The 17379-nt window shown below is 49.4% G+C and overlaps 1 protein-coding gene across 1 annotated transcript; it reads left to right on the forward strand.

Annotated features, from left to right (window-relative positions):
- The first annotated feature begins 1633 nt into the window (after nt 1-1633).
- On the forward strand, nt 1634-16548 carry NIPSNAP1 (nipsnap homolog 1). The gene is made up of 10 exons (XM_077307320.1): nt 1634-1787; nt 6468-6595; nt 7555-7600; nt 9038-9132; nt 10612-10682; nt 11043-11183; nt 12436-12467; nt 13052-13146; nt 14296-14379; nt 15155-16548. Exons 1-10 carry the CDS (start codon nt 1714-1716, stop codon nt 15217-15219), a joined length of 831 nt encoding a protein of 276 aa, XP_077163435.1. The 5' UTR covers nt 1634-1713; the 3' UTR covers nt 15220-16548.
- Nucleotides 16549-17379: the final 831 nt, after the last annotated feature.

Raw genomic sequence — 17379 nt, forward strand, 5'->3', positions numbered from 1 at the left:
CCGATCACTCCGTGCAGGTCACCTTCCGCAAGAAGAGAAATAATTCACTTTCTCAAGAGCTTGGCCAGAGAAATCGAAACACTTCTGTTCTCAAGAAAGAAAGAAAGAAGATGCATCAGTGTCAGATTTATTCCCAGCACCCAGACATCCTTTTGCTCGTTTAAATTAAAATGCAATTGTTTGGCCTGACTGCATTTCTAAAATCTCACTGCCTCCATGCTGATTCGCCTCTCCCGACAAACATTTCAGTTTTTGCCAATGACCTTTTGCCCTTGTGCTGCATTCCTTTCTCTTCCTTCCATGCAAATCAGAGAAGCAAACCATCAATCAGTCGCTGGTCATCGGGAAATTGGGAGAGAGACGCCATCGATATCCAGCTGACACCCAGCTCGGGTTCGCCTTAGTCTAGCTTGTGTGTGCTTAGATACTAGATGCACAGACCTTACTGGAATAACAAACTAACATTCTTGTAAGTCCTGTGTATCTGGTAGGCATCTTCATCATTATAAGGTCTGTGGGTTTGGTAGACACGGACACAGTTCTTCAAAAACAACTCCAGCTCCAACAAAAGACACAGAACAGCAAACACCAGGACTCATGGGAATTTATATACATTTCAGACCGCCCGCCAAGAAACCTGATTGGCCCTTAATGCAATCCCAACCTCGCCACCAATATTAGGCCTGCAAACACAGCTCTTGGGAAGCAATCAGTTCTTTATTAATTCCAGCTCCAATCAGAAACACCCAACAACAAACACTGGGGCACTTATATACACTTCAGACTGCCGGCCAAGGAACCTGATTGGGCCTTAACGGAGTCCCTGGATTGGACCAATCCTAGAGTCTCAAGTCTGTTAACAATTGGCTATTTTCAATCCCTCATTTGCATGTTGCCCTTTTATGGAATGTCCACAAGTATAACAATTCTGTTGCGTCCTCATTCATGAGCAATTTTCTCCTCCTATAGGTGATTTCCATGTTGTGGTCTGCGGAAGTGCGCACCATGCGCCAAAGCTTATAACTTGGAACTCTAGATTCAAGCGGGTAGCCGTGTCAATCTGAAACCGCAGAACAAATCTTGAGTCCATGGGCACCTTTCAGACCAGCCAAGTTTTATTCAAGTCAGGCGCTTTCCTGTGCACAATTGTATCTGAGGAACGGTGCCTGCCCATGGAAGCTCACCCCTGGAATGAAACTTGGTTGCTCTTCAAGGTGCAGTTGGCTGATTCTGTGAAGGTTCAAGTGGGTGGCAGGTTACAGTGGATGAGCTATAGGATGTAAGTGTCCTGCATAGTGCACGGGGTTGGACTAGATGACCCAGGAGGTCCCTTCCAACCCTTCTATGATATACAGTGTGTTTCCCATGTGGAGCAAGATGTGTCGTCCTTGACCAGGGCTTCGCTGCCGATCGTGTGCGGGCGAGTCCCAGGCAGGGCAAAGGGGGGGGGGGATCCCCATTCCCGCGGAAGGCACAGCGCGCCCGCGCATCTTACTCCGGACCAGCGCGGTGTGCAGATAAATTCCCGGAGGCTCCTCCTCCGCCACCCTCTCGGGGCAGCTGGCGAAGGCTTCTCCATAGGGCGGGCTCGGCTGCCGGTCGGGGGAGGCGGGGAGCCGCCCAGTTCCGTAGCTCGTCCTCCCTCCCTCCCTCCCTCCCTCGCTCGCTGGCTGGCTGGCTGGCTGGTTGGAGTGGGCCAGTTGCGGGGCGAACATGGCGACGCGCGTGTGCGGGATCCCGGCGCGGCGTTTGCTGCTGGTGCGGGGCGGAGGACTCCACGTGGCCCGGTGAGCAGTCGGGGCGGGCCGGTGGGAGCAGCCCGGGAGGCGACGGAGCTTCCTTCCTGAGTCCTTCTCGCCCTGCCCCGGGGAAGACCCCCGGAGCTCCGGCCAGGCGCCTCTCTCAACCCAGGCGCTCCGCTGCGAGCGCGCCAAGTGGTGCCGGGACGCCCAGCGCCTTGCCAGTCGCGCCCTCCCGCCTGGGGCAGGAGGAGTTGGGAGCCGGCGCGGCTCTTGAGCGAGGAGGCGAAGTTGCTGTTCGTTCCTGAACGCCAGGCCTGGCGATGGAGGCAGCCCGTCTGGCGTCGGTTGATTTCTGGCTCCGGGGATTTCTTTCGGTGGGGCCCTGGACGGCTACCTCCTGGCTGCCTTTGCAGATCAGACGAGGGGTCAGGACTTCGGCCAAATCTCCCAACCGAGCCATCTGCATTATTTCTCAGTATGCCTCCTGGATGTGATGGCATGCTGCTTGGAGACATGGATTGGATTCGGCCCTGGGGCTGCTGGTTGTAGTTGTGGTTCTGTGCACATGTGGCCTCCCTGCCCCGGTTCTTTTGATACAGGCCTGATTTAATTAGGGGAGCGGTTTTCCCTGTGCCCAGGCGCTGGCCATGACATGTCAGTTTCAAGGCATAAAACCAGGCATCAAATCAAGCGCTTTTCTACACTTGGGTTTTGTAAGGTGCCTGAAGGCAGGGCTTTTTCTGACTTGTATCTGCTTAATAACCTTCTTAAAAAACCAAAACAAACAAACTATTCCATTGGCACTGTTTCTCTTTTGTCAGCTACCCAGATCAGGGTCAAGGTTTTGGTATTAACCTTTAAAGCCCCAAATGGTCTGGGACCGACATATCTGCGGGACCATCTCTTCACTCCCAAAGAGCACTGGGGTCAGCTGACCAAAGTATACTTAGGATCCCCAGCCCAAAAGAGGTGAGACTGTACTCTAGCAGGAACTTTTTAGCCTTGGCTCCAGGTTTGTTGAGCGCTTTGCCACAGGGACTGTAAGATGAGCTGTTCCATGAGGCCTGCTGTTGAGGCCAGACAGAATACCTGATACAACATCAAGAAGAACTGCCCTCGCTGCCAAAATAATATAAGAAAGGTCGCCCCCCCCCAAAAAAAGAACTGGAATCCCCCAAATTTTATTGAAAGGGTGCTGAATGTAGACTATAGAATATTTTAATACTTAATAATATTTATACTGATTTTCAGAATGGACTGTTTTAATATATTGTAACCCCCCTGAGCTACCTGAAAGGGTGGGAAATAAGATTACATATTTATTAATTACACCCATGAGCCTGAGGACAGTCAACCCCGGTGTAAGCCCTTAGTGGATTGGGGGGGGGGGGTGTCTGATTTAGGATGTCCCCATGTTGAAATGCCCAGTTGAAAATTGCTGCTGGTGAACCTCTAAATGCAAATAGCACTTTGGTCAGTTCAGACTTTGACTGATGAATGCAGGCCAGTGGACCATTTGAAGATGGTGGGACCTTTCCTTTTTTCCCTACCCCTGCCTGTAGCTGTTCCGACTGTTCCCATCACTCAAAAAAAGCCAACATGTCCTGCAAATGTCTTATGTGTCCACGTTTGCAATTCAACCCTTTTCACACAGGTAGCCCAGGAGGTTGGATAAATGTGCTCTAAATCAGGGGTAGTCAACCTGTGGTCCTCCAGATGTTCATGGACTACAATTCCCATGAGCCCCTGCCAGCAAAAAACATCACAGAATGCCTAGATCAGCAAATGCTGGCAGGGGCTCATGGGAATTGTAGTCCATGAACATCTGGAGGACCACAGGTTGATTACCCCTGCTCTAAATAAATAGGATTGTACCAATCCAGACCGCAGGTGAGAGGCTCATGGGACTCGATTCTCTTCCATGCACAAGGCTCCCCTGAATTTAGAAAGCTAGCACATCTGAGAGAAAAGTTGGGGAGAGTCTTTTCTCCCAGGGTGCTGGAGCTTACCCCCATGGGGCAGCATTCCATTATGTGGGTCCCATTCTGTAGTGAAAAGCAGTGCAGCCTAGTGAGGACCAGAATTCCTTCTGTTTGAATCTCCCTGCCCATGACTCCATTTTTTGTTGGTCTGGCGCCATTCTGGCTCTTCCACCACCATGCTTTCTCCCATGCTCTGCACATGCCCGTCTGGCTTGGCCATTACATCCTGCTGTGCCTGGACTTCCTCTTTGCAGCCTGTTCCTTCTGATCTTGTATCTTTATCCTTGCATGTTTTCCCCCATGATCTGAGGCAGAATGGAGAGCGGGTGTTTACTGCTCTCTTCCTTAGATGTTAATTCCATTGGAGTTGGTGGAACTTGACTGCCAAGAAGATGGATTTAAGGAGAGGCCAGACAATGGACTTAAAGTTTAAGCTGCTTTGGAGGCACCTTTGTGCTTCTTTTATGGGGGAGGGTGCCTGGTGTATAAATGGGGATTGGAGATTTTAATCGTTCCTGTTTTGTTCTGAGAACTCAATTGGTTTAAAGGCCAATTATGAGCCGTAATAGCTTGGGGCAGTGACCCAGTGATGTCCCTTTGTACTATCTAGGACAGGGGTAGTCAAACTGCGGCCCTCTAGATGTCCATGGACTACAATTTCCATGAGCCCCTGCCAGCATTTGCTGATCTAGGCATTGTGTGATGGTTTTTTTGCTGGAAGATTGTCCATGATTGGGTGCCTATGGGAGAGAATGTACATTGGCTAAGGGATTTTGGCTCTAGCAAAAGGAGTCAAAACCCTGGAGGGGGCAAAGAAGGGAGGCTGCGGGTTGGGACCCATTCATACCAGACCAGTATGTCTTGTTCTGCAGTTGAACCTGCTGGTGCTTGTGCTGGGGTATAGTAAAATAAATTTGGAAATAAAGGAAGGGAGAAGGAAGACTCAGACCCACACAGGTTGTGTGGGGCTTGCAGGCTCTCCTTGAATTCATTTGTCACATGACTGAAGTCAAATGTCCCTCCTGAAAAGCTTTATCTTTACTGAATTTTTAAGCATTTGCTCTCAGAAATGTCTGCGTCATTATATTTTATATGACTTGGTGTCCTTCCACTCAGGAGGAACAGTCAGGAAGCCAAACCAGAACAGGGATCCATGCAGAGACATGTCTGGATGACAGTTGTTCCAGCAACCAGAACCCCACAACGGGCTAGAAATGTACTGAACCGATTGGCTTTGATACCTCTGCAAAGGGCTGTTTACCATTGTGCTTCTGAGATTAATGAATTACTAGAAATGGGGCAAAGGCCTTGGTCCATAGAAAGTGTGTCTCTGTTTTTAAACTTTGTCTTCAAACAGGAAGATTATGCTGTGGTAGAATATTGGCTCCATAACAATAGGGTTCAGATCCAATGCACCACAGGACTGTCTTTCAGGCTTGTGAGGTCAGGCAAGGCTTTTAGCTCTCAGTTTTGTTCAGTCCTTTTTCCAAAGTGTGTAAAGCAGGGGTAGTCAACCTGTGGTCCTCCAGATGTCCATGGACTACAATTCCCATGAGCCTTGCCAGCATTTGCTGGCAGGGGCTCATGGGAATTGTAGTCCATGAACATCTGGAGGACCACAGGTTGACTACCCCTGGTGTAAAGTATTGTAAGTTTTTTTTTTTTTAATGAAGAAGATTGTCCTGGATGGATGTTTCTAAAGGTAGGAAGTTTGAAGACCACTGGGTCAAAGAAGTCTTACAAAAGACATGAGCCCATAAAAATACTGCCCTGCCTATACCTGGGTACTTGTGAGAGTGACTGAGGCCTTAAAAACGAACACAGATCACCTTTTGCAAATTTCTAACATACCAGTGGCAGCCAGGTAAATATGTACTTAGTGGAGTGTAGTTGTCACAGTGCTAGGCTAGGGCAGCCTTTCTCAACTTTACCATTGTGAAACCCCTGAAACATTCTTCACGTTTCAAGAAACCCCAGAAGTGGTGCAATCGTGCAGAATAGGGTTGGGAAGCAGAGCTGTGGACACGCCCACCCAGGACTCTTCCCCTTCCCACTCCCTCCAGGCCGATTGGCCACTTTGGGAAGGGTGGGTGGGTCAACACAACCATATATGGTCGTATCATCCAATAAATGTTTAATACAATTAAAATATATATATACACACATACATATGTATGTATATGTGTGTGTATATTTATATTTATATATATATTTATATTTATTTTAAATTTACTCCCTCCCATTCGAGAAACCCTCCCAGGACCATGAAGAAACACCAGGGTTTCATGATACCTGGTTGAAGAAGAGTTGGTTTTTGTATGTCACTTTTCTCTATGAGAAGGAGTCTCAAAATAGCTTACAATCGCCTTCCCTTTCTTCTCCCACCACAGACACCCTGTGAGGTAGGTGAGGCCAAGAGAGCTCTGACAGAACAGGTCTATCAGGACTGTGACAAGCCCAAGGCCACCCAGCTGGCTGCATGTGAAGAAGCGGGAAATCAAATCCAGCTACACCACGCTGGTTGGTCCAGTCACATACTCTCAGCCTGTTGTAAGGATAAAGTGCAGTAAAGCCCTTTAGCTGCCCTAGCTCTCTTGTCAGGGAGAAAAGTGGAGCATAAAATAAGTTGATTAAAAACCAAAACAAATTCGGGCTCTAGTGCCCAGACCACATGAACTTGTGTCTGTATCCTCCAAGCTCGCCTCTTGCTTGCCGCGATTCTGACTTCTGTGTATTTTCCCAGGGACTACGCCAAAGACAGTGAAAGCAGCTGGTTCCGCTCCCTTTTCGTCCACAAAGTGGATCCCCGGAAAGATGCTCATTCCAATCTTTTGTCCAAGAAAGAGACCAACCATCTCTACAAGATCCAGTGTGAGTGGCTCTCCATGTCCTTGTCCTTCCCTTCCCCTCCATGGTTGTCGTGAACCTGCGTGCTTGCTTGGGGGGTGGGTGCCTGCAAGGCGGGGTCTGGGACGCACAGGGGCTGTAGCTGCTGCAAGGAGATGGGAATTCCTTGTCTTTGTCCCGTCTTGGGTGAACAGGTGGAACCGGTAAATGATGAATGGTCTATACTGGGGTAGGATTTGTGGTTCCTGTAAGCTGTTACAGCAGCTTCCCGGCAGGTCCTAGACCGTTAGATCTGCTTTCTACTTAGGGGGCAAGCAACAGTGCCCTTCCTTGCTCACAAAGGCTGCTGTAATGAAATAGAAAACTGAGCTGCCCCCTACTCAGCGGCATCTTTGCCTTCGCTGAATACAGACTAGCATCTGGGGAATCCAGACTCGAATCCCCACTCCGCTGTGGAAGCTTGCTGGGTGCTCTTGGGACCAACACACCCTCTCAGCCCGACCCACCTCACAGGGTTGTTGTGATAGTCAAACGGAGGCGGGGAGAATGATGCCCTCCTCGCTGGGGAGCAAGATGAAGTACAAACAAAGCAAAATAGAGACTGCAAAAGGGTTGGATTGTTCCAGAGGTGTCACGTCTGCTTGGCTGCCTGTTCACATCTCATGCCCATACCCATTGCCCTCGCCTTGTTGCCAGGTGGTGCTGAACAAGGGTAATTTCTCTCCCATGGTACTCAGGGGCCAGAATCTGGATTTGGAGCCATTCCACTGGGCTCACGTGGGACGGGAAAGAAGTGCAATTGCAAAGTTGTGGCCCACTGCTGGTTCCCCATCTGTGCTGTTGTGGAACGCTGCTAGGCAGGCCTGTGGTTATTTTTCAGCCCCAGCTGAGCCACTGCCTGTCCACTGTGACTCTCCTCCGCAGATGGGGAGCGCGGGTGGCTTCCAGCTCTGCTGACATCAGTTCTTTTTCTCTCTTTTCAGTCCACAATGTGAAACCTGAATGTCTGGATGCTTACAACAGCCTGACGTAAGTCCCTTCAACCCCCACTCCCCATACTCTGAGTATTTTGGGGGGGGGGTGCACACCCTCGGCTCATGAAAGGTACAGATGCAGAAGCCTTTACTGGCACTGAAGAACAAGATATGCAGAAAATCCCTAAGGATATAATTATGTCAGAATGGTATTTCTCGGTTTCATTAGAAATATAGAATGGGTTCTAAAGAACATTACCTAACAATGTTGCAGTGTGAGAGGGTTGTGTAGCGACAGAGTAGTTGTTTCCCAGCGCCAGTGCAAATGAGTCTGTGCTTTGTCAGAAAAAGTGGCCGTGGAGGGCCGGCCCTCTTTTGGCTGCCGTCACTGGTGTCTTGCAGACAATGACAACAAAGTGGTTAGCGAGGAGGCGTGGTGTAAACGGACAGGACTTTGTTTTGTGGTTGGAGCAATCAATAGGCTTGTGGCACCTTCTAGGACTATCCAAAGCTTGTATGGCAAGAACCTTGTGAGTGTGTGTGTGTGTTTGTATACACAAACACCCTGCATATAAAGAGGAAGGAAAAGTAACTATCAAAAGCTTGTATAGCAAGAACCCCATGTGTGTGTAATGTGCAAAGCACGAGATATAGTTAATCCAGATATGGCCCATTCCCCCACTTCCTGCTGGCGATTGTGAATGGGCCTAGCAAGAGCATGAGGGCAAAGAACACCTTCAAGAGAGACCGTGACTTTCTCCCCTGAGTTAAAATCCCCAGGATTTCTTGAGACTGCATTGGACAGATTTCAGGTCCCCCAGTGGAAAATTATTCTCATTAAATTCTGGAATGATCGTCATAAGCAAAGGTGGCTTTACAGGGGATTTTAAACAGATTTACAAAGTCCATCAGTGGCTATTAGCCATGGTGGCTACATGGAACTTGCACGTCCAGAGGCAGTAAATTTCTGAATGCCACTGCTAGGAGGCAACATCGAGGCGACAGTCCCATTGTGCAAAAGGAAAAGCTTCTCCAGTTCTCAGATCATGGGAGAAGGACGTCTTGGGAATGAGGTTGATGGGGAGCCCCTGTGGCTCTTGGGACCCTGCCAAGTACGTATTTGGACCTATCCCCCTCTCTCAGTCTAACCTAGCTCACAGGGTTGTTGTGAAGAAGAAAGGAGAAGGATGGAAGCTGTTTTGGGTCCTCACTGGGGACAAAGGCAGTGTATGAATGTACCCAATAAATAACTCCCTTGACAAGAAACTGCCTCTCACCTTAGCTTCACATTCTGCCCAGTATAGGACTTGTACGGTTTCTCGACATGCGTGAATTCGAAGTCAAAGGTCTGCGACTGGGTGAACTCCCCAGGGCAGGCCAAGTCCTTCACCAGAGAGACAAATTCGTCTGCTACACATGAGGCCTGCTACACATGAGGCCTGACCACCAGCAAAGTGCCCATTCACCTGTTGATTCCACCATTCCTTTGCAGGGAGCAGGTCCTTCCGAAGCTGCACTCAGATCCCGATTACCCTTGTGACCTGGTTGGGAACTGGAATACTTGGTATGGTGAACAGGACCAGGCAGGTGAGGGAAGGGGACAACTAAGCAGGGCTGGGTACAGGTGCTCCAAATCTCACCTTGGTGGAGTGCTCATTGCCTCACATGTCAGGCCTAGTAATGTAGATTTTTTCAAAAGTTGCAGGAGTAACTGAATGGAACTTCCCTATACAGAGGCAGTATACCTTTTGTGTTCAAGAGTTTTGGATTTAGCTGGCTGGTTGTCCTCCTTCGGTTTTCCATTTTATTTCCTGATGTTAACAAGTAATGTGGAGGCAGTTCTGGGTAGCTTGTTTGTTTGTTTGTTTTTTGTTTGTTTGTTTATCATTCGATTTCTATGACTGCCCCTCTCGGCGTACCCGTCTGGGGATAGTTTACAACAATTTGGTAAAACCATTTAAGTTCAATAAGCCATGAAAACAGCGAAACAGTTGAAAGCTTAAAAGTCTGAAAACTGAAAAAAAAAAATGAATCTGCTCCCTGTAGCTGCCAAATATAATAATCCGTGAGGCTGCTCACAAGCCGTCCAGTATGGGAGAAGGGTGCAGAGGAGGGCCCTTGTTGGGGCTGGTCAGAAGATTTAGTCATCAGCCCCAACCAAACGCCTGGCAGAAGAGCTCTGTCTTAGCTACTGTGTTAGGCCCTTAGCTACTGTCTTAGGCCCTTAGCTCTGTCTTAGGCCCTTAGCTACTGTGGCAGTTCCTGCAGGGTCTGCAGCTCGTTTCACCAGGACGGGGCCAGGACCGAGAAGGCCCTGACCCTGGCTGAGGCTGAAAGTACATCTCTCAAGCCACAGATCACCACCCTGTATTGGCAGAGCAAAAGCGCTCTTCAGGGGGTATAATTAGGCAGTCCCTCAGGTACGTCAAGCCCAGACTGCAAAGTGGTATTACTAGCAGCTCATGTGCTCACAGCCTGTTCAGCGGCCTGGATGTTCTCTGGGTCCAGAAAGCCGGCATCAAGGCCAGCCTTGCCCTTTTGCAGGATGAAGCTCAAATAGCCCCTCTTGGGGGCGTTATTGAAAATCAGCCGATTATATTGTTTGTATAGTTGCCACTAATGAGCCTCTTGTGGCGCAGAGTGGTAAGGCAGCCGTCTGAAAGCTTTGCCCATGAGGCTGGGAGTTCAATCCCAGCAGCCGGCTCAAGGTCGACTCAGCCTTCCATCCTTCCGAGGTCGGTAAAATGAGTACCCAGCTTGCTTGCTGGGGGGTAAACGGTAATGACTGGGGAAGGGAATGGCAGACCACCCCGTATTGAGTCTGCCATGAAAACGCTAGAGGGCGTCACCCCAAGGGTCAGACATGACTTGGTGCTTGCACAGGGGATACCTTTACCTTTACCTTTTATAGTTGCCACTAGGGTGGGGTTGGCACTTGCGATTTCGGCTTGGGCACTGCCAGACATCTTGTTGGCGCTTTAATGTACTGTGGCTCGCGGCCTGCACCAGGCTGTGTGCTTAGCCGGGGCTCCGCAAGAATACAAGTCTTGGCTTTTCTCGCTCTAGTGCACCTGTGGCGATTCAGTGGTGGCTACCCGGCCCTCACGGAATGCATGAACAAGCTGCGAGAGAACCAGGTATTTCGCATGACTTTCCTTTTACCTAAATGCAGGGGGCGACAAGGCATATACTGCAACAGGAGCTTTTGTGATCCAGTGACTGCAGCCAATGTTGCATTTGTCCCCCTGGTCCCTACGTGGCCTTGGGCAGCTCGCTTCTGTTTACTTAAGCAGAATTTAGCCTCATTTGCTTAGGGCTGGGAATCATCCTCTAGCTTCTGTCCCATTCCCTCTGCCCTCCTGATTTTGGGTGGCTGCCTGGCAGAAGAGACCATAACAGATCAAACGCAGTGGTGTGTTACAAGATCCCAGAGGTCCAGGACTTGCACAGGTAGCCTACAGTTGCTTGCCTAACTGAGTCCCCCTTCCCTTCCATAGGCATACCGGGATTTCCAGAAAGACAGAAGTCAGATGCTGCTCTCCCGGAGGAATCAGCTGCTCCTAGAATTCAGCTTTTGGAATGAGCCTTTGCCACGGGCTGGACCCAACATCTATGAACTGAGGTCGTACAAGCTCAAGGTGAGCAGGGCAGCAGCTTCAACGCAGCAGGTGCTCTTGGCCGTCCCCATCCCTAAGACAAAGGAGCAAGAGGTGTGTTGAGCCAGCTTGATGAAGTGATTAAGAGTGGCAGACTCTCATCTGGAGAGCCGGGTTTGTTTCCCTGCTCCTCCTCCACATGGAGCCAGCTGGGTGACCTTGGGCCAGGGACAGTTCTCTCAGAACTCCCTCAGCCTCAACTAACTCACAAGGTGGCTGTTATGGGGAGAGGAAAGGAAGGTGATTGTAAGCTGCTTTGAGACTGCTTTGGGTAGAGAAAAGCAAGATGTAGGAGCCAACTCTTCTGAGGTACCTGCCTCTGGGGTTGCAAGCTGAAGGTTTCATTCCAAAAGAGCAGCCTCTCTGGGCTGAAGGATGGGGAAGCCGGGAGCAGATGGATTAGACCAGCCCTTCTTAACCTTTTTGCCACTGAGAAACCCTAGAAGTGGTGTGATCATGGCACAGAAGTGGCTATGATGATGACGAAATCGTAGCATAGCTATGGACATGCCCACCTGGGGCCCCTCCCTTTCCCACCCACTCCAGGCCCATCATTGGTCATTTTGGACAGAGAGGGCAGGTCAACATGAAAATATATGGTCCCATCACCCGATAAATGTTTTAACAAATTTTTAAAATATATAAAAAACAAATTAACTCCCATCCATTCAAGAAGCTCTTCCAGGGCTGTCAAGAAACCCCAGGATTTCATGAAACCCTGGTTGAAAAAGCCCAGCCTATACCTTCACTGAATGTCTAGGTTAATTCCAGATTGGGTCCCTAGGGCATGACGGTTGTCCCAGCCATGGAAGCCCTTAATGGCCTTTGCAAACACTGCTTAACTTGAGTCCACAAAGGTTTCATAGAATCATAGAGTTGGAAGGGGCCAAACAGGCCATCTAGTTCAACCCCCTGCTCAACTCAGGATCAGCCCAAAGTATCCTAAAACATCCAAGAAAGGTGTGTATCCAACCTTTGCTTGAAGACTGCCAGAGAGGGGGAGCTCTCCACCTCCTTAGGCAGCCTATTCCACTGCTGAACTACTCTGACTGTGAAAATTTTTTTCCTGATATCTAGCCTATATCTAGCCTTAGTGACCAGTTCCCCAAATCTGCCTCCCAAGACCTGGAATTTTGCTGAGGTCATTGCAGCTCTAGACAGGAGGGGATTGTCCTTTTGCACTGCTGGATGCAAGCTAGATCACAGCTGCAGCTCTCTCTCTTCTTGCTTCCAGCCAGGAACCATGATTGAGTGGGGAAACAATTGGTAAGCACCAGGTTTTTGTCAAGTACCTTTTAAAAAGCACCTTTTGCCTGGAAGAGGCGCTTATGGGGAAGCTGATGGATGGATCGCCTGGTGGGCTGTGACGGAACGGTGGGCCGCCTTACACTTGGAACGATACGGTGATTTATGCTTTAAAGTTTTCCAGCACTTTGAAATCCCCTGGAGCCCTTCTCCTTAACAACCTCGGTTATCCTCATTTCGTCGAGCTGCATCTGTCTACACAAACAGCCGATTTCCCACACCTTGTCGTATCCATTTGTAGAGTGCTGGGGGACTGCAATTGGCTTGTGATTGATAATTTGGGGTCTTTCGCATTGAGGTTCTACCACAACTTGGGTAGTGAACCTGCAGGGTTTATTCCTCCCCACCCTGTTTCCCAATTGTTGACAGGTGGCGCAGAAGAAGCTGCCATGTAATTGGATTACGCCAGCATGAATCCACAAGTCTAGTGGGTAGCGGGTGGATGCAATCCCTGCTTCACCATGCTCTCTCTGGGTATTATAGAAACTATCAACAATATGTGTGGGTGTTTGATTGATTATTTCCTTTTCTCTTGGTGCTAACAGGGCTCGGGCCATTAAATATCGCCAGGAGAACCAAGAGGCGGTGGGCGGCTTCTTTTCCCAAATTGGGGAGCTGTATGTCGTGCACCACTTGTGGGGTACGTGATTCTTTTTCTCCGAATGGGATAGAGCTCTTGCTACAAGTTGGTACCTGCAGAGTGCAAAGCCCTGCGGAGGGCATAGGGGAAACAAGCAGTCCCTCACATACATGGGTCCCAGACCGCCAATGGCCTTAAAAGTCAAAACCCAAACCTGATCCGAGCCTTTGTTTACCAGGTCATTCTCCTCTTGGGGAGATGGAGGAGGGGTGTGAGATGATGCTTGAAAGCAAGGTCTGAGGAGAGGGAAGTAGCTCCAGATTGGCTTCCTAGGAGAATTCAGTGTCAGCGTACCAGGGGATACTTCTGAATCAAAAGGCAGGGAAGAAGAAATCAAGTAAATAATTGTGCCTGCCAAGTCCGACTAAAGAGCTTTCTTTTGCAATCAGCGGAGTTGAGTGGTAATGTTTTTCTGGACTGTACCAATGCTAAGGGGTGCACATCTGAATGTTTCTGCTTGGTAGGGCACAGGAACACTTGTTTGCATGGGGATCCGGTGCATGGATATCTAGGGTGCAAGGGAGAATGCTCCAGCTTAGTCTTCTCTCGGATAATTTTCTTCTTAGTGCTAGGAAATTCCTCCCCCTCCATGTCTGGTAGCATTCAGTCATGTAGTCTGAAGTGCAGCCAAGCAAAGCTCTGCAGTCCACTGATTATATAAACTGGCTCAAACTGTCTGAAAAGATGCTGCCAAGCAGCAGTTGCCGTTCTCTTTTGGTCCTAACAAGAGCAGCTCTGCTGAATCAGACCAAAGCTCTCCGGCACCACAGGCAGAGAGAGAAAGGGCTCTTCCACCACCTGTTCCCTGGGGATGCAGAGGACTGAACCTGGAACTTTCTGCATGCACTGCATGGACTCAGCCACTGAGGAACAGCCTCTGTCAATGGTAAATGTAATCCAGCATCCATTTCTAATGCAACTGCAGAAACTCCAGGATCAAGGTGTAAAGGCAAACATCTGTCCCTAGCTGCTTGTCTCCCACCCGTGTGTAAATTCTCTGAACGGGGACATCCTGTTTAACCATTGTGGCCGTCACTTGGTTTCTAAACCTTCTTTGAATACCATTTGGGGTGGCGAATTCTGTAAGCGGAGAGGGTCTTCCTTTCCTGCCCGGTCTGGTAGCAATAAGGTTGTTGGTTCTCCTTTTAGCTTACAAAGACCTGCAGTCCCGAGAAGAAACAAGGAATGCAGCCTGGAGGAAACGAGGCTGGGATGAGAACGTTTACTATACAGGTGAGGTATCTGGTGGGGCTCTCAGTCCAGCCAGCCTCCCTTGTGTCTCTTTACCTGCTCCTCTCCTCTCCCAACACAAGATCCCATATCTGCATCCAGGCTTGCAAATGCCGTCCTCTCCCTACTAGCCTGCAGTTGAGCTCATGTCTGGCATCCATGTCCCTTCTGGTCTCTGCCTACCCTCACACTAGACAGGCTCTTGCATGCACATCCTTCTGCCACGGGTGATGTGAAATTGACTCCAGCTTTATGCCCCCAGCTTGTTTAGGTGGGAATATTTTTTCTGGTAATCTACAAGCAGGCCCCATTTTCTGAACTGGAAGAAAAATCTCCCAAGAGATCTGAATTACTTGCTATCCCAAACTACCATAGATATAGAGGGAGGAGGAGCCTTGGAAATCTCACTTGTTAGAGTTATTCATAACTAAGCAGGCATCTCTCCCTGGCTTGGCTTTGTGTCTTAGAATCATAGAGTTGGAAGGTACCTCCAGGGTCATCTAGTCTAACCCTTTGCAGAGTGCAGGGAACTCACAACTACCTGCCCACCCACAGTGACCCCAATTCCATGCCCAGATGTTGTCAAACATCAGTCCCCAAATGAAGAAGCAGACCTCCAGATAGCACCTTTTGGATGGGTGACAGAAAGAACAGTCCTGTTCTCAACCACATGACCCAAGATGGAGGGTTGGCATAGGCTGCTTTGTCAGCCAATGATAGTGCAAGGTGAGCTGTGAACACACCAAAGAATCTGACTTTCCTCCCTTTGTCTTCACAGTACCTCTGGTTCGGGGCATGGAGTCCCGGATAATGATCCCCATGAAGATCTCACCTTTGCAGTGATGTCTCCTCCTGCTCATGCACCCTTTTGCCAACTGCTGACCTTGGCAACTGCACGGAAAGAAACAAGTCTTGCCGTCTGTCCCTTCCCGTTTCCCTCTGCTCATTCCCTTCTGCTGTTTCATTGGTAGGCGGTATGAGTTTCCACCCCTTTCTTGCCAGGCTGCTGACCTCTGACAGAGACAATGCTGGATGTCCTTCCTGGTAGGCTGCCAGCAGATTCTGCGTGACGTTCGGAGGTGGAATGTCCCCGCTGGTCCTGAGACTTGCTCCTGCAAGTGATGTCTTTGGGGAAGAGCTGCCTGAACGTTCTTGCGCCTGATCCGTCCCCAGTGGCCTGAGGTTTCATCTGGAAGCTCTCCTAAATAGCCCTTTTTTGAAGGAAAGCAGTAATGCTGGCTGGTTGTCAATCAGCCTTCAGTGACCCAGTCTTGCTTGCTCCTTGGATGTATCTTTTGGTATTGCAGTCCTGCACACAGTCAGGGGGAAGAGAATCGCCCTCCGTCCTGGCATCTTACTTGGCGTCCCAGATGATGGGAAGCTCTCTTGGGGAAAGGCATGCCGTCTCCTCTAGGGCTGGGGGAAACCAGACCAGATTAAACCGTTAATCCATCCAATTTGGTTGGTTAGCCAACAGCCAGAAGTGTTTATCCAGCAACCAGTGAGTGTACATTCCTCTTCCCTAGAACACAGAGGGTAGAAGGTTGGCATGATGCAAGACTCTAGAGGTGACTTTGGCAGGGGAGAGGCTTAATTTTGGCAGCCTCCTTGTTTACCTTTTGTATAGAAAATTTGGCATAGTTCAATCTGCTTCTCCTTCTCTTACGGTTTCTCTTCCTGCCTCCCAGAGTAGCTAGGTTTTGGTCCGATACTTTGCATTACCACCGTAGACCTCATCTGACTATACCTCATTGATACATGAAGACAAGAGTTCGCTATCAGGCATAATCAGTGGCCCTGGGTGAAGCAGAACTGCCTAAATTCTCCCTGTTCTCCCAGTCCTGGAGCCAGGCACTGCCCCCTTGGCCAACTCCAACACCTCTATGGAAAGGCACAAGAGCAAGGCAGAGTTCGAGGAAAGTGTAAGAACTCTCACTGCCAGCCTTTCTGCCTCCAGCTTATTTGTTCTGCCCTACAGAAAGCCCTCTGGCTGAGCTTGTTATGTAGTCGGAGGGCCAGAGTCAAGGACTTCAGGTCTCCTGACAAGTTCGCGCACCACGTGGTGGGTAGAGTGGACTATTGAGCTCATGCTTGTTAAAGAAACATTCCCTTTGTAGGGGACCGTGTAACCAGCCTAACTGCACGTGTGATTAAATATTTAATATTCTGGTATTACCTTCTTGAGCAATTGTGGGGGGGGGGGGCACACGCTTCATCCTCGGAGTACAATTTCTGTACTTGTGGCATTCGGATAGAAAAGTTCCACGGATCGGCGGCCTTTCTCCAGAATCACCAGGTTGGGAAGTGTTTAATTCTCTGTGGGAATCGACAGCATGCTTGCATTGTTTTCATGTAGGAGCTGAGTCACTGTGTTTGCTCTTAGTGCATTCTGATGGCATTGCATCCCACTTTCTGGGGTAGAGACGTGTTGGGGCTTGTTTCTTTGGCAATCAGGCTCCAAATACATTTCGCTCCTCTGCGGTAAGGTACATGATGAGGGTTGGTAACACCCTGGCTGTGGTCCTGATGTTCCTTTCACGGGCGCTTGGCCCCTGCTGTTCCAAGTAATGAGTTTTCAATGGTCATGCCTTTGAGAACATGCCCAGACTTCTCTAGGCTGCAGGACTTGACACAGTCCTGTTTTTCTGCCTTGGCCTAGTTTTGCCACTTTTGTGATCAGCAGGGCCTGTAGCTGTACTACTGGAACAGGCGAGTGAAATAGAACCACTGCACTGTGTTTAAGCTGCCTCAAATTTTCCATGCAGAATTGGGATGACAAATGGGTTTTAATGCATACAGGTGTTCTACATTCTCTTGGTTCAAAATCTTTTGCAGAGGGGCTTAAAGGTAAAGGTATCCCCTGTGCAAGCACCGGGTCATGTCTGACCCTTGGGGTGACGCCCTCTAGCGTTTTCTTGGCAGACTAAATACAAGGGTGGTTTGCCATTCCCTCCCCAGCAAGCTGGGTACTCATTTTACTGATCTCAGAAGGATGGAAGGCTG

The sequence above is a fragment of the Paroedura picta genome, chromosome 13 (genome assembly GCF_049243985.1).
Source record: "Paroedura picta isolate Pp20150507F chromosome 13, Ppicta_v3.0, whole genome shotgun sequence".
In the NCBI taxonomy this organism is placed as follows: Eukaryota; Metazoa; Chordata; class Lepidosauria; order Squamata; family Gekkonidae; genus Paroedura; species Paroedura picta.

What these genes read in the sequence shown, in the direction of transcription:
- NIPSNAP1 (XM_077307320.1), top strand. Translation starts at nt 1,714, where the DNA reads ATGGCGACGCGCGTGTGCGGGATCCCGGCGCGGCGTTTGCTGCTGGTG. An exon ending in GGAGGACTCCACGTGGCCCG is followed by an intron (nt 1,788 to 6,467) that starts GTGAGCAGTCGG and finishes GTATTTTCCCAG; the next exon opens with GGACTACGCCAAAGACAGTG. An exon ending in TGAGGTCGTACAAGCTCAAG is followed by an intron (nt 11,184 to 12,435) that starts GTGAGCAGGGCA and finishes TCTTGCTTCCAG; the next exon opens with CCAGGAACCATGATTGAGTG.